At 45.2% G+C, this 17,500-nt stretch overlaps 1 protein-coding gene across 1 annotated transcript in view; it reads left to right on the top strand.

Moving 5' to 3' along the window:
- LOC115127105 (extracellular matrix organizing protein FRAS1-like) overlaps positions 1–17,500 on the top strand; it is a 521,989-nt gene that overhangs the window by 417,270 nt on the left and 87,219 nt on the right. The window contains 4 exon segments of the mRNA XM_065011350.1: positions 3,771–3,890; positions 6,584–6,763; positions 11,436–11,560; positions 15,544–15,684. Coding sequence (XP_064867422.1) covers positions 3,771–3,890; positions 6,584–6,763; positions 11,436–11,560; positions 15,544–15,684 — 566 coding nt within the window.

Genomic DNA, 17,500 nt, shown 5'->3' with positions numbered 1-17,500 from the left:
GGCTGAGCAAGGAAGTGGATATACATTTTGCTGGTCGAAGGGAACAGCTGTTGCTGATAATATTTACCATCTATATGTTTCATAGCTGTCTATTTACCACCGCAAACCGATGCTTTGCACTAAGACCAAACTAAACGAGCAGTATAGGGCTATAAGCAAACAGGAAAATGCACATTCAGAGGCTGCGTTTCTCATGGCCCATGCCTTTAAGGGAAACTGAAATCTGTTTTACCTAATTTCTACCAGCATGTCACCTGTTCAGAGGTGACAACACTCTAGAAACGCCTCCCAAACCATACAGCAACTAGAAGCACTGGATTAGAGGCAACATTTGCACTGAGCTAAAGGCAAGAATTGCTGCTTTCAAGGAGCGGGACAATAATCTGGACGATAATAAGAAATCCCGCTACGACCTCCAAAGAAACAGATCCGCGAGCTGTCCAGCTACGTGAGCCTGCCAGACGAGCTAAATGCTTTCTATGCTTGCTTCGAAGCAAGCAACACTGAACCATGCATGAGAGCACCAGCTGTTCCGGACGACTGTGTAATCACGCTCTCTGTAGCCGATGTCAGTAAGACCTTTAAACAGGTCAACATTCACAAGGCCGCAGGGCCAGACGGATTAACAGGACGTGTACTCTGAGCAGGCGCTGACCAACTGGCAAATGTCTTCACTGACATTTTCAACCTATCCCTGACCAAGTCTGTAATAGCTACATGTTTCAAACAGACCATAATCTCTGTCCCCAAGAACACCAAGGTAACCTGCCTTAATGACTACCGACCCGTAGCACTCACGTCTGTAACCATGAAGTGCTTTGAATGGCTGATCATGGCTCACATCAACACCATTATCCCAGAAATCCTAGACCCACTCCAATTTGCACCCCTTACTGTCCTTTCCCACCTGGACAAAAGTAACACCTACGTGAGAATGCTGTTCATTGACTACAGCTCAGCGTTCAACACCATAGTGCCCTCAAATCTCATCTCTAAGTTAAGGACCCAGGGACTAAACACCCTCCCTGCAACTGGATCCTAGACTTCCTGACGGCCGCCCCCAGGTGGTAAGGGTAGGCAACAACACCTCCGCCACGCTGATCCTCAACACTGGTGCTCCTCAGTGGTGCGTGCTTTGTCATCTCCTGTCATCTCCTGTTCACCCATGACTGCAGGGCCAGGCACGACTCCAACACCATCATTTATTTTGCCGACCACACAACGTAGTAGGCCTGATCACCGACAACAACGAGACAGCCTATAGGGAGGAGGTCAGAGACCTGGTGGTAGGCCTGATCACCGACAACGACGAGACAGCCTATAGGGAGGAGGTCCGAGACCTGGTGGTAGGCCTGATCACCGACAACGACGAGACAGCCTATAGGGAGGAGGTCAGAGACCTGGTGGTAGGCCTGATCACCGACAACGACGAGACAGCCTATAGGGAGGAGGTCAGAGACCTGGAATTGTGGTGCCAGGACAACAACCTCTCCTCAACGTGTTCAAGACAAAGGAGATGATCGTGGATGGCCGAGCAGGTGGAGAGCTCCAAGTTCCTTGGTGTCCACATCAACAACAAACTATCATGGTCAGTGAGGATCTCTGAATGATCCAATGTTGACCTAAATGACTAATGATGATAAATACAATCCACCTGTGTGTAATCAAGTCTCCGTATAAATGCACCTGCACTGTGATAGTCTCAGAGGTCCGTTAAAAGCGCAGAGAGCATCATGAAGAACAAGGAACACACCAGGCAGGTCCGAGATACTGTTGAGAAGAAGTTTAAAGCCGGATTTGGATACAAAAAGATTTCCCAAGCTTTAAACATCCCAAGGAGCACTGTGCAAGCGATAATATTGAAATGGAAGGAGTATCAGACCACTGCAAATCTACCAAGACCTGGCCGTCCCTCTAAACTTTCAGCTCATACAAGGAGAAGACTGATCAGAGATGCAGCCAAGAGGCCCACTCTGGATGAACTGCAGAGATCTACACCTGAGGTGGGAGACTCTGTCCATAGGACAACAATCAGTCGTATATTGCACAAATCTGGCCTTTGTGGAAGAATGGCAAGAAGAAAGCCATTTCTTAAAGATATCCATAAAAAGTTCAGTTTAAAGTTTGCCACAAGCCACCTGGGAGACACACCAAACATGTGGAAGAAGGTGCTCTGGTCAGATGAAACCAAAATTGAACTTTTTGGCAACAATGCAAAACGTTATGTTTGGCGTAAAAGCAACACAGCTCATCACCCTGAACACATCATCCCCACTGTCAAACATGGTGGTGGCAGCATCATGGTTTGGGCCTGCTTTTCTTCAGCAGGGACAGGGAAGATGGTTCAAATTGATGGGAAGATGGATGGAGCCAAATACAGGACCATTCTGGAAGAAAACCTGATGGAGTCTGCAAAAGACCTGAGACTGGGACGGAGATTTGTCTTCCAACAAGACAATGATCCAAAACATAAAGCAAAATCTACAATGGAATGGTTCAAAAATAAACATATCCAGGTGTTAGAATGGCCAAGTCAAAGTCCAGACCTGAATCCAATCGAGAATCTGTGGAAAGAACTGAAAACTGCTGTTCACAAATGCTCTCCATCCAACCTCATTGAGCTCGAGCTGTTTTGCAAGGAGGAATGGGAAAAAAATTCAGTCTCTCGATGTGCAAAACTGATAGAGACATACCCCAAGCGACTTACAGCTGTAATCGCAGCAAAAGGTGGCGCTACAAAGTATTAACTTAAGGGGGCTGAATAGTTTTTGATTTGTTAAAAAAGTTTGAAATATCCAATAAATGTCGTTCCACTTCATGATTGTGTCCCACTTGTTGTTGATTCTTCACAAAAAAATACAGTTTTATATCTTTATGTTTGAAGCCTGAAATGTGGCAAAAGGTCGCAAAGTTCAAGGGGGCCGAATACTTTCGCAAGGCACTGTATACTTCACAACGCTAAGCAGAATGTAGGTAGCAGCCATCTTGAAATTAGGTCATTGGCTCGGCCTGCACTTATACATTTGTATGCACATATATGGTAGTAAGTCACACCAAAGATTTTAAAACTTCTTCAGGGTAGAGTCTATTTTTCTCCACTTCCTGTCTGAATGATGTGCCCAAAGTAAACTGCCTGTTACTCAGGCCCAGAAGCCAGGATATGCATATAATTGGTACCATTGGATAGAAAACACTTTGACGTTTGTGGAAATGTTAAAATAATGTATGAGACTATAACACAATTGATATGGTAGGAGAAAATCCAAAGAAAAAACAACCAGAATTTTTGGGGGGTTTGAGAGCCCATGCTCTTTCATTGGAAAGCTATGGGTCCTGTGCAATTCTAGCTCCCAGATTGCAATTCCTATGGCTTCCACTAGATGTCAACAGTCGTTGTTCAAGGTTTCAGGCTTGTTTCTTCCCAAACGAGGAATAATTTTGAGTTTTGGTACTGGGAGTCAGAGTTGGAAATCAGTCTGTGCGCACGTGATGAAGAGGACGCGTACTTGCTAATTTAGCTTTTCTATTCAACATACTCCTTTCCGTATGAAATATTATAGTTTAATTACATTTAAGGGTACCTGTAGTTGGAATAGCAACGTATTTGGGACCCTTTGGATGACAAATCAGAGGAAGATTACGCAGGCGTGGAATCGCTCTTGTTTACTGTGTCTGGGTGAATTCATAAGGCTAATGATCATTTCACGTTAGGGTCACCAAAACTAGTTGAGTGATTTGAGCCTAATATTGACTGTGTGTGTTTGTTGCAGGTCTGTTGGAGTACAGTCATGAAAAGGGAGATGAAGGAGGGAACGTCTCCTTCAAGTTCAACCTGGTGGATCCAGAGGGCAACAAACTGATCGACCAGTTTTTCTACATCTCTATACTAGGTAGGTATCAGTCTTTCTACATCTCTATACTAGGTAGGTATCAGTCGTTCTACATCACTATAGTAGGTAGGTACCAGTCTTTCTACATCTCTATACTAGGTAGGTACCATCATTTACATTTACATTTAAGTCATTTAGCAGACGCTCTTATCCAGAGCGACTTTCTACAACTCTATACTAGGTAGGTACCAGTCTTTCTACATCACTATACTAGGTAGGTACCAGTCTTTCTACATCTCTATACTAGGTAGGTACCAGTCTTTCTACATCTCTATACTAGGTAGGTATCAGTCTTTATACATCTCTATACTAGGTAGGTATCAGTCTTTCTACATCTCTATACTAGGTAGGTACCAGTCTTTCTACATCTCTATAGTAGGTATGTACCAGTCTTTCTACATCTCTATACTAGGTAGGTACCAGTCTTTCTACATCTCTATACTAGGTAGGTACCAGTCTTTCTACATCTCTATACTAGGTAGGTATCAGTCTTTCTACATCTCTATACTAGGTAGGTACCAGTCTTTCTACATCTCTATAGTAGGTATGTACCAGTCTTTCTACATCTCTATACTAGGTATGTACCAGTCTTTCTACATCTCTATACTAGGTAGGTACCAGTCTTTCTACATCTCTATACTAGGTAGGTACCAGTCTTTCTACATCTCTATACTAGGTAGGTACCAGTCTGTCTTCATCACTATACTAGGTAGGTACCAGTCTGTCTTCATCACTATACTAGGTAGGTACCAGTCTTTCTACATCTCTATACTAGGTAGGTACCAGTCTTTCTACATCTCTATACTAGGTATGTACCAGTCCTTCTACATCACTATACTAGGTAGGTATCAGTCCTTCTACAAGAGTATACTAGGTAGGTAACTTTGTATGGTGTCCTCTTATGTAAAGAACACTGTACTGGCGATCAATTCAAAACAGTCAGTGGACAATTGTTACTGATAGTTGCTCACGACTGGTGGCCTTCTTTCCTGATGCGGTCCATAATCACCAGCTGAGGCCTACTTTCCTGATGCGGTCCATAATCACCAGCCGAGGCCTACTTTCCTGATGCGGTCCATAATCACCAGCTGAGGCCTTCTTTCCTGATGCGGTCCATAATCACCAGCTGAGGCCTTCTTTCCTGATGCGGTCCATAATCACCAGCTGAGGCCTTCTTTCCTGATGCGGTCCATAATCACCAGCTGAGGCCTTCTTTCCTGATGCGGTCCATAATCACCAGCTGAGGCCTTCTTTCCTGATGCGGTCCAAAATCACCAGCTGAGGCCTTCTTTCCTGATGCGGTCCATAATCACCAGCTGAGGCCTTCTTTCCTGATGCGGTCCATAATCACCAGCTGAGGCCTTCTTTCCTGATGCGGTCCATAATCACCATCCGAGGCCTTCTTTCCTGATGTGGTACATAATCATGTGGAGGCCTTCTTTCCTGATGCGGTCCATAATCACCATCCGAGGCCTTCTTTCCTGATGCGGTCCATAATCACCAGCCGAGGCCTTCTTTCCTGATGCGGTCCATAATCACCAGCCGAGGCCTTCTTTCCTGATGTGGTCCATAATCACCAGCTGAGGCCTTCTTTCCTGATGTGGTCCAAAATCACCAGCTGAGGCCTTCTTTCCTGATGCGGTCCATAATCACCAGCTGAGGCCTTCTTTCCTGATGCGGTCCATAATCACCAGCTGAGGCCTACTTTCCTGATGCGGTCCATAATCACCATCCGAGGCCTTCTTTCCTGATGTGGTCCATAATCACCATCCGAGGCCTTCTTTCCTGATGTGGTCCATAATCACCAGCCGAGGCCTTCTTTCCTGATGCGGTCCATAATCACCAGTGGTCTGTTCTAGGATTTCTATTCCCATGTGGTTGAAACATCTTCACTCTCAGGTTTTGATCTCTAATTCCCTCTGTTATCTTCCTCCTCGCCTCCCCCCGTCCCCGTGTTCCCCATCTCCCCCCGTCCCGTGTTCCCCATCTCCCCTGTCCCCATGTTCCCCATCTCCCCCGTCCCCGTGTTCCCCATCTCCCCTGTCCCCATGTTCCCCATCTCCCTCCGCCCCGTGTTCCCCATCTCCCCGTCCCCATGTTCCCCATCTCCCCCCGTCCCCATATTCTCCATGTCCCCCGTCCCCATGTTCTCCATGTCCCCCGTCCCCATGTTCCCCATCTCCCCCCGTCCCCCGTGTTCCCCATCTCCCCTGTCCCCATGTTCCCCATCTCCCCCGTCCCCATGTTCCCCATCTCCCCTGTCCCCATGTTCCCCATCTCCCCTGTCCCCATGTTCCCCATCTCCCCGTCCCCATGTTCCCCATCTCCCCTGTCCCCATGTTCCCCATCTCCCCTGTCCCCATGTTCCCCATCTCCCCCTGTCCCCATGTTCCCCATCTCCCTCTGTCCCCATGTTCCCCATCTCCCCCGTCCCCATGTTCCCCATCTCCCCTGTCCCCATGTTCCCCATCTCCCCGTCCCCATGTTCCCCATCTCCCTCTGTCCCCATGTTCCCCATCTCCCCCTGTCCCGTGTTCCCCTTCTCCCCCGTTCCCATGTCCCCTGTCCCCCCGTCCCCATGTTCCCCCATCCCCTTGTTTCCCATGTTCCCATGTTCCCCATGTTCCCCATCTCCCCCTTCCCGATGTTCCCCGTGCCCCTGTTCCCTGTCCCCATGTTCCCCTGTCCCCCAGAGGACCACCTGCCTCCCTCTGTGGTAGTGAATAAGGGTCTGGTGTTGGATGAGAACTCGGTGAAGAAGCTGACTACTCTCCAGCTGTCAGCTACAGACCAGGACAGTGAGCCTGGAGAACTGGTGTACCGCATCACCAAGCAGACTGCACTGGGACACCTGGAGCACGCCAGAACCCCAGGTACTACGGCTGGTGCTGTAGACACGCAGAGCAACCAGCTCACATGGACACATAAACACACTTCTGCACAAAACATGTTTTAATTAACGTGCGTATATTTTACACATGCATACACAAACTTACAAAGGGTCAAACTTTCACGCACATACGTGCTCTAACAGACACACACACACACACACACACACACACACACACACACACACACACACCTGTGTAATCCAACACGAAATAATGAGTCTGATGATTAGACCCATTGGGACCAAATATATAATGGAGGAAGTGACATCATGTTCGGCTGCTCTCCTCTCACAGCATTCTTCAACTTCCTCCATGATTTTTTCCTCCTCTTCAACTTCCTCACCTCACTTTACCTCAAGACTGTTTGGGGGCTTGACTTAGTTCATTAGTCTTTCACCTACTAGAACTCTAGTCAGGTAATTCCCCCAAACACACACAGTTACACAGCTGGATACTGCCTGGTGTAAAGGGAGGTGGGTAGTAGGGCAGATGACTGCCTGGTGTAAAGGGAGATGGGTAGTAGGGCAGATGACTGCCTGGTGTAAAGGGAGGTGGGGAGTAGGGCAGATAACTGCCTGGTGTAAAGGGAGGTGGGTAGTAGGGCAGATGACTGCCTGGTGTAAAGGGAGGTGGGTAGTAGGGCAGATGACTGCCTGGTGTAAAGGGAGGTGGGGAGTAGGGCAGATAACTGCCTGGTGTAAAGGGAGGTGGGTAGTAGGGCAGATAACTGCCTGGTGTAAAGGGAGGTGGGTAGTAGGGCAGATGACTGCCTGGTGTAAAGGGAGGTGGGTAGTAGGGCAGATGACTGCCTGGTGTGGGAAAGGGGGAGGTGTAATGGGAGGTGGGTAGTAGGCAGATGACTGCCTGGTGTAAAGGGAGGTGGGTAGTAGGGCAGATGACTGCCTGGGTAGTAGGGCAGATGACTGCCTGGGAGGGAGGTGGGTAGTAGGGCAGATGACTGCCTGGTGTAAAGGGAGGTGGGTAGTAGGGCAGATAACTGCCTGGTGTAAAGGGAAAGGGACTGCCTGGTGTAAAGGGAGGCTGGGTAGTAGGGCAGATGACTGCCTGGTGTAAAGGGAGGTGGGTAGTAGGGCAGATAACTGCCTGGTGTAAAGGGAGGTGGGTAGTAGGGCAGATAACTGCCTGGTGTAAAGGGAGGTTGGGTGGGTAGTAGGGCAGATGACTGCCTGGTGTAAAGGGAGGTGGGTAGTAGGGCAGATGACTGCCTGGTGTAAAGGGAGGTGGGTAGTAGGGCAGATGACTGCCTGGTGTAAAGGGAGGTGGGTAGTAGGGCAGATGACTGCCTGGTGTAAAGGGAGGTGGGTAGTAGGGCAGATGACTGCCTGGTGTAATGGGAGGTGGGTAGTAGGGCAGATGACTGCCTGGTGTAAAGGGAGGTGGGTAGTAGGGCAGATGACTGCCTGGTGTAATGGGAGGTGGGTAGTAGGGCAGATGACTGCCTGGTGTAAAGGGAGGCTGGGTGGGTAGTAGGGCAGATGACTGCCTGGTGTAATGGGAGGTGGGTAGTAGGGCAGATGACTGCCTGGTGTAAAGGGAGGCTGGGTGGGTAGTAGGGCAGATAACTGCCTGGTGTAAAGGGAGGTGGGTAGTAGGGCAGATAACTGCCTGGTGTAAAGGGAGGTTGGGTGGGTAGTAGGGCAGATGACTGCCTGGTGTAAAGGGAGGTGGGTAGTAGGGCAGATAACTGCCTGGTGTAAAGGGAGGTTGGGTAGTAGGGCAGATAACTGCCTGGTGTAAAGGGAGGTTGGGTAGTAGGGCAGATAACTGCCTGGTGTAAAGGGAGGTTGGGTAGTAGGGCAGATGACTGCCTGGTGTAAAGGGAGGTGGGTAGTAGGGCAGATAACTGCCTGGTGTAAAGGGAGGTGGGTAGTAGGGCAGATGACTGCCTGGTGTAAAGGGAGGTGGGTAGTAGGGCAGATGACTGCCTGGTGTAAAGGGAGGTGGGTAGTAGGGCAGATGACTGCCTGGTGTAAAGGGAGGTGGGTAGTAGGGCAGATGACTGCCTGGTGTAAAGGGAGGTGGGTAGTAGGGCAGATGACTGCCTGGTGTAAAGGGAGGTTGGTAGTAGGGCAGATAACTCCCTGGTGTAAAGGGAGGTGGGTAGTAGGGCAGATAACTGCCTGGTGTAATGGGAGGTGGGTAGTAGGGCAGATGACTGCCTGGTGTAAAGGGAAGTTGGGTGAGTACTAGGGCAGATGACTGTCTGGTGTAAAGGGAGGTTGGTAGTAGGGCAGATGTCAGGGATAACTAGCTAACGAACGACTCTACCACTAATCCAACACTCATACTTCATATTCCAGGACCTGTTATGCAGGACATGCTGTCCGTTCTGCTTACAGGATATACCAATTAGCAGACACTTTCATCCGAAGCGCCCTAGTCCAGTACCGTGCACACGTAATGAGTGTTTGGTATCACCCCAGAGGGAATCAATCCCATAATGAGTGTTGGTATGACCCCAGAGGGAATCAATCCCATAATGAGTGTTTGGTATCACCCTAGAGGGAATCAATCCCATAATGAGTGTTGGTATCACCCCAGAGGGAATCAATCCCATAATGAGTGTTGGTATCACCCCAGAGGGAATCAATCCCATAATGAGTGTTTGGTATCACCCTAGAGGGAATCAATCCCATAATGAGTGTTTTGGTATCACCCTAGAGGGAATCAATCCCATAATGAGTGTTTGGTATCACCCCAGAGGGAATCAATCCCATAATGAGTGTTTGGTATCACCCAAGAAGGAATCAATCCCATAATGAGTGTTTGGTATGACCCTAGAGGGAATCAATCCCATAATGAGTGTTTTGGTATCACCCTAGAGGGAATCAATCCCATAATGAGTGTTTTGGTATGACCCCAGAGGGAATCAATCCCATAATGAGTGTTTTGGTATGACCCTAGAGGGAATCAATCCCATAATGAGTGTTTTGGTATGACCCCAGAGGGAATCAATCCCATAATGAGTGTTTTGGTATGACCCCAGAGGGAATCAATCCCATAATGAGTGTTTGGTATCACCCTAGAGGGAATCAATCCCATAATGAGTGTTTGGTATGACCCCAGAGGGAATCAATCCCATAATGAGTGTTTTGGTATGACCCCAGAGGGAATCAATCCCATAATGAGTGTTTGGTATGACCCCAGAGGGAATCAATCCCATAATGAGTGTTTGGTATCACCCTAGAGGGAATCAATCCCATAATGAGTGTTTTGGTATGACCCCAGAGGGAATCAATCCCATAATGAGTGTTTTGGTATGAACCTAGAGGGAATCAATCCCATAATGAGTGTTTTGGTATCACCCTAGAGGGAATCAATCCCATAATGAGTGTTTTGGTATGACCCCAGAGGGAATCAATCCCATAATGAGTGTTTTGGTATGACCCTAGAGGGAATCAATCCCATAATGAGTGTTTTGGTATGACCCTAGAGGGAATCAATCCCATAATGAGTGTTTTGGTATGACCCTAGAGGGAATCAATCCCATAATGAGTGTTTGGGTATCACCCCAGAGGGAATCAATCCCATAATGAGTGTTTTGGTATCACCCCAGAGGGAATCAATCCCATAATGAGTGTTTTGGTATGACCCCAGAGGGAATCAATCCCATAATGAGTGTTTTGGTATGACCCCAGAGGGAATCAATCCCATAATGAGTGTTTTGGTATGACCCTAGAGGGAATCAATCCCATAATGAGTGTTTTGGTATGACCCTAGAGGGAATCAATCCCATAATGAGTGTTTGGTATGACCCCAGAGGGAATCAATCCCATAATAGGTGTTTGGTATGACCCCAGAGGGAATCAATCCCATAACAGGTGTTTGGTATGACCCCAGAGGGAATCAATCCCATAATAGGTGTTTGGTATGACCCCAGAGGGAATCAATCCCATAATAGGTGTTTGGTATGACCCCAGAGGGAATCAATCCCATAATAGGTGTTTGGTATGACCCCAGAGGGAATCAATCCCATAATGAGTGTTTGGTATGACCCCAGAGGGAATCAATCCCATAATGAGTGTTTGGTATGACCCCAGAGGGAATCAATCCCATAATGAGTGTTTTGGTATGACCCCAGAGGGAATCAATCCCATAATGAGTGTTTGGTATCACCCTAGAGGGAATCAATCCCATAATGAGTGTTTGGTATCACCCCAGAGGGAATCAATCCCATAATGAGTGTTTTGGTATGACCCCAGAGGGAATCAATCCCATAATGAGTGTTTGGTATGACCCCAGAGGGAATCAATCCCATAATGAGTGTTTGGTATGACCCCAGAGGGAATCAATCCCATAATGAGTGTTTGGTATCACCCCAGAGGGAATCAATCCCATAATGAGTGTTTTGGTATCACCCCAGAGGGAATCAATCCCATAATGAGTGTTTGGTATGACCCCAGAGGGAATCAATCCCATAATGAGTGTTTGGTATGACCCCAGAGGGAATCAATCCCATAATGAGTGTTTGGTATCACCCTGGCATTACACTCTTGCCAAAACAGGATTAGTATGAAAATGCTACATTAACGTGCTACAGACGGTGTTTTCTTGCACATCAAATTTACAAAGCTATTTCAACTATTAATGCTAATGGTTAATGCTAATAAATGCTAACTTCCTCCCGCTACAGGAAGCCGAATTACTTCCTTCTCCCAGGCTGACCTGGCTTCACGTAGCATCCAGTACGTTCACACCAGCGAAGAAGAGAAGCACACAGACGAGTTCTCATTCATGGTATCTGACGGGGCTAATGAGGTACACACGCGCACATACACACACACACACACACATACACATACACACACTCACACACACACATCACACACACACGCGCACACACACACACACATACACACACGCGCACACACGCACACACACACACACACACATACACACACTCACACACACACACACACATACACACACTCACACACACACACATACACACACGCACACACACGCACATACACACACTCACACACACACACGCACACACGCACATAGGTGTCTTTAGGCAGATAACAGGTGTCTTTAGGTAGATAACAGGTGTCTTCAGGCAGATAACAGGTGTCTTTAGGTAGATAACAGGTGTCTTTAGGTAGATAACAGGTGTCTTTAGGCTGATAACAGGTGTCTTTAGGTAGATAACAGGTGTCTTTAGGTAGATAACAGGTGTCTTTAGGTAGATAACAGGTGTCTTTAGGTAGATAACAGGTGTCTTTAGGTAGATAACAGGTGTCTTTAGGCAGATAACAGGTGTCTTTAGGTAGATAACAGGTGTCTTTAGGTAGATAACAGGTGTCTTTAGGTAGATAACAGGTGTCTTTAGGTAGATAACAGGTCTTTAGGTAGATAACAGGTGTCTTTAGGTAGATATATGTTATCTATCTTTAGGTAGATAATAGGTGTCTTTAGGCAGATAACAGGTGTCTTTAGGCAGATAGCAGGTGTCTTTAGGTAGATAACAGGTGTCTTTAGGTAGATAACAGGTCTTTAGGTAGATAACAGGTCTTTAGGTTGATAACAGGTGTCTTTAGGTAGATAACAGGTGTCTTTAGGTAGATAACAGGTGTCTTCAGGTAGATAACAGGTGTCTTTAGGTAGATAACAGGTGTCTTCAGGTAGATAACAGGTGTTTTTAGGTAGATAACAGTGTTCTGTATGATGTCTTTAGGTAGATAACAGGTGTCTTTAGGTAGATAACAGGTGTCTTTAGGTAGATAACAGGTGTCTTCAGGTAGATAACAGTGTTCTGTACGGTGTCTTCAGGTAGATAACATATGTCTTTAGGTAGATAACAGGTGTCTTTAGGTAGATAACAGATGTCTTTAGGTAGATAACAGGTGTCTTTAGGTAGATAACAGGTGTCTTCAGGTAGATAACAGGTGTTTTTAGGTAGATAACAGTGTTCTGTATGATGTCTTTAGGTAGATAACAGGTGTCTTTAGGTAGATAACAGGTGTCTTTAGGTAGATAACAGGTGTCTTTAGGTAGATAACAGGTCTTTAGGTAGATAACAGGTGTCTTTAGGTAGATAACAGGTGTCTTCAGGTAGATAACAGGTGTCTTCAGGTAGATAACAGGTGTCTTTAGGTAGATAACAGGTGTCTTCAGGTAGATAACAGGTGTCTTCAGGTAGATAACAGGTGTCTTTAGGTAGATAACAGGTGTCTTTAGGTAGATAACAGTGTTCTGTACGGTGTCTTTAGGTAGATAACAGGTGTCTTTAGGTAGATAACAGGTGTCTTTAGGTAGATAACAGGTGTCTTCAGGTAGATAACAGGTGTCCTTAGGTAGATAACAGGTGTCTTTAGGCAGATAACAGGTGTCTTTAGGTAGATAACAGGTGTCTTTAGGTAGTTAACAGGTGTCTTTAGGTAGATAACAGGTGTCTTTAGGTAGATAACAGGTGTCTTTAGGTAGATACCAGGTGTCTTTAGGTAGATAACAGGTGTCTTTAGGTAGATAACAGGTGTCTTTAGGTATATACCAGGTGTCTTTAGGTAGATAACAGGTGTCTTTAGGTAGATAACAGGTGTCTTTAGGTAGATACCAGGTGTCTTTAGGTAGATACCAGATGTCTTTAGGTAGATAACAGGTGTCTTTAGGTAGACAACAGGTGTCTTTAGGTAGATAACAGGTGTCTTTAGGTAGATACCAGGTGTCTTTAGGTAGATAACAGGTGTCTTTAGGTAGATACCAGGTGTCTTTAGGTAGATAACAGGTGTCATTAGGTAGATAACAGGTGTCTTTAGGTATATACCAGGTGTCTTTAGGTAGATAACAGGTGTCTTTAGGTAGATAACAGGTGTCTTTAGGTAGATACCAGGTGTCTTTAGGTAGATACCAGATGTCTTTAGGTAGATAACAGGTGTCTTTAAGTAGATAACAGGTGTCTTTAGGTAGATAACAGGTGTCTTTAGGTAGATACCAGGTGTCTTTAGGTAGATAACAGGTGTCTTTAGGTAGATATATGTTATCTATCTTTAGGTAGATAATAGGTGTCTTTAGGCAGATAACAGGTGTCTTTAGGCAGATAGCAGGTGTCTTTAGGTAGATAACAGGTCTTTAGGTAGATAACAGGTATTTAGGTTGATAACAGGTGTCTTTAGGTAGATAACAGGTGTCTTTAGGTAGATAACAGGTGTCTTCAGGTAGATAACAGGTCTTTAGGTAGATAACAGGTGTCTTTAGGTAGATAGCAGGTCTTTAGGTAGATAACAGGTCTTTAGGTAGATAACAGGTGTCTTTAGGTAGATAACAGGTGTCTTTAGGTAGATAACAGGTGTCTTCAGGTAGATAACAGTGTTCTGTACGGTGTCTTCAGGTAGATAACAGATGTCTTTAGGTAGATAACAGGTGTCTTTAGGTAGATAACAGTGTTCTGTACGGTGTCTTTAGGTAGATAACATATGTCTTTAGGTAGATAACAGGTGTCTTTAGGTAGATAACAGATGTCTTTAGGTAGATAACAGGTGTCTTTAGGTAGATAACAGGTGTCTTCAGGTAGATAACAGGTCTTTAGGTAGATAACATGTGTCTTTAGGTAGATAACAGGTGTCTTCAGGTAGATAACAGGTGTCTTCAGGTAGATAACAGGTGTCTTTAGGTAGATAACCGTGTTCTGTACGGTGTTTTTAGGTAGATAACAGTGTTCTGTATGATGTCTTTAGGTAGATAACAGGTGTTTTTAGGTAGATAACAGGTGTCTTTAGGTAGATAACAGGTGTCTTTAGGTAGATAACAGGTCTTTAGGTAGATAACATGTGTCTTTAGGTAGATAACAGGTGTCTTCAGGTAGATAACAGGTGTCTTCAGGTAGATAACAGGTGTCTTTAGGTAGATAACCGTGTTCTGTACGGTGTCTTTAGGTAGATAACAGGTGTCTTCAGGTAGATAACAGGTGTCTTCAGGTAGATAACAGGTGTCTTTAGGTAGATAACAGGTGTCTTTAGGTAGATAACAGTGTTCTGTACGGTGTCTTTAGGTAGATAACAGGTGTCTTTAGGTAGATAACAGGTGTCTTCAGGTAGATAACAGGTGTCTTTAGGTAGATAACAGGTGTCTTTAGGTAGATAACAGGTGTCTTCAGGTAGATAACAGGTGTCCTTAGGTAGATAACAGGTGTCTTTAGGCAGATAACAGGTGTCTTTAGGTAGATAACAGGTGTCTTTAGGTAGATAACAGGTGTCTTTAGGTAGATAACAGGTGTCTTTAGGTAGATAACAGGTGTCTTTAGGTAGATACCAGGTGTCTTTAGGTAGATAACAGGTGTATTTAGGTAGATAACAGGTGTCTTTAGGTAGATACCAGGTGTCTTTAGGTAGATAACAGGTGTCTTTAGGTAGATAACAGGTGTCTTTAAGTAGATACCAGGTGTCTTTAGGTAGATACCAGATGTCTTTAGGTAGATAACAGGTGTCTTTTGTCTTTAGGTAGATAACAGGTGTCTTTAGGTAGATAACAGGTGTCTTTAGGTAGATAACAGGTGTCTTTAGGTAGATAACAGATGTCTTTAGGTAGATGACAGGTGTCTTTAGGTAGATACCAGGTGTCTTTAGGTAGATAACAGGTGTCTTTAGGTAGATACCAGGTGTCTTTAGGTAGATAACAGGTGTCTTTAGGTAGATAACAGGTGTCTTTAGGTAGATACCAGGTGTCTTTAGGTAGATAACAGGTGTCTTTAGGTAGATAACAGGTCTTTAGGTAGATAACAGTGTTCTGTATGGTGTCTTCAGGTTGCCCAGACGTTCTACATCACCATCCGGCCGGTGGATGACTCCCTCCCCCTGCTGGTGGTTCCTGGGATGAGGGTTCAGGAGGGGGTCAGGAAGACCATCACTGAGTTTGAACTGAAAGCCACTGACGCTGACACAGAGGTGGAGTAGGACCGGCTGTCTGATCATTCACTATACACAGGCCGTGTTCACTAGCAGTAAACTTAGCTAAACTACAGGACAGGCTGTCTGACCATTCACTATACACAGTCCGTGTTCACTAGCAGTAAACTTAGCTAAACTACAGTGCCTTGAAAAATGATTTCCCCCCCTTTCTGATTTTCTCTATTTTGGCCTATTTTTGATACTGAATGTTATCAGATCTTCAACCCAAACCTAATATTAGATAAAGGGAACCAGAGTAAATAAAAACATAAAAATCTTATTTATTTAATTGACAATGTCATGCAACATCCAATTCACCTTTTTTTTTAAGTCATGTGGAGGAATATTGGCCCACTTTTGCATGAAGAACTGCTTTACCTCAGTGATATTTGTGGGCTTTCAAACTGCTCGTTTCACAACATATCAATTGGGATTAGGTCCAAGACTTCAAATGCGTTGCTTTTCTTTTGCCAATTTCATATAGACTTGATTGTGTGTTTTGAAATATTGTCTTGCTGCATGACTCAGCTTTCTCTTCAGCTCACGGACATATTACCTGACATTCTCCTGTAGAATTATCTGATAGAGAGAACAATTCATGGTTCCTTCTATTAAGTCGTCCAGGTCCTGAGGCAGCAAAGGATCCCCAAACCATCTCTACCACCACCTCCACCACGCTGGACCGTTGGTATGGGTTTCTCACTGTGGAATAACGCCAGTTACAATCGTGTCAAAAGAAAAATGTTGACTCAAAATTGCCGAAAAGCACCTGGATGAACATGTTCTATAGACAGGAAGAATGTTCTATAGACAGGAAGAATGTTCTACAGACAGGATGAATGTTCTTTAGACAGGATGAATGTTCTATAGAGAGGAAGAATGTTCTAGAGACAGGAAGAATGTTCTATAGACAGGAAGAATGTTCTATAGAGAGGAAGAATGTTCTAGAGACAGGAAGAATGTTCTAGAGACAGGAAGAATGTTCTTTAGACAGGAAGAATGTTCTATAGAGAGGAAGAATGTTCCATAGACAGGACGAGTCAAAATGTTTCGCTTTTTTGGACGAAGTATTAGGACATTCAGGATTTAAAAAAATATGCAAAAAGGGGGAAAATACTTTTTCACTGCGGTGTAGCAAAAAAAAAAATAGACCCGGATACCAACAGAACAGAATAGGTCACTAGGTCACGACGAGGAGGTCAACATATTGTATGGCTTATTGGCTAAATAGTTGCTTGCTGTAGCAACTAGAAGCAAACAAAGACATCTAGTTTCAAGCTCCTTGATTATGCTAAGTCAAGATAATTTTTTCAGTTTAAATATGCACTATTTAGCATAGATCAGATGGAGGGTAAAGTTGTCACCCTCAGTCATATAGCCATGGATGGAATTGTTAGTTTTGATCACAAAAGTGTAATATAGCATACATTGAGTGTATAAAACATTAGGAAGACCTTGCTAATATTGAGTTTTACAACCCCTTTTCAACCATCAGAAAAGCCCTCAATTTGTCAGGGCGTGGACTCTAACAAGGTGTCCGAAGCGTTCATTTTTGGCTGCTGGCCCCATGTTGACTCCAATGATTCCCACGGTTGTGTCAAGTTGGCTGGATGTCCGTTGGGTCATGGACTCTCTCTCTGTCTCTCTGTCTCTCTCTCTCTCTCTCTCTCTCTCTCTGTCTCTCTCTCTCTCTCTCTCTGTCTCTCTCTGTCTCTCTCTCTGTCTCTCTCTCTCTCTCTCTCTCTCTCTCTCTCTCTCTCTCTCTCTCTCTCTCTCTCTCTCTGTCTCTCTCTGTCTCTCTCTGTCTCTCTCT

Source organism: Oncorhynchus nerka, linkage group LG27 (genome assembly GCF_034236695.1).
Source record: "Oncorhynchus nerka isolate Pitt River linkage group LG27, Oner_Uvic_2.0, whole genome shotgun sequence".
NCBI classification, from domain to species: domain Eukaryota; kingdom Metazoa; phylum Chordata; class Actinopteri; order Salmoniformes; family Salmonidae; genus Oncorhynchus; species Oncorhynchus nerka.
Note: the sequence above shows the minus strand (reverse complement) of the source record. Positions and strands in the feature narration are given on the sequence as shown.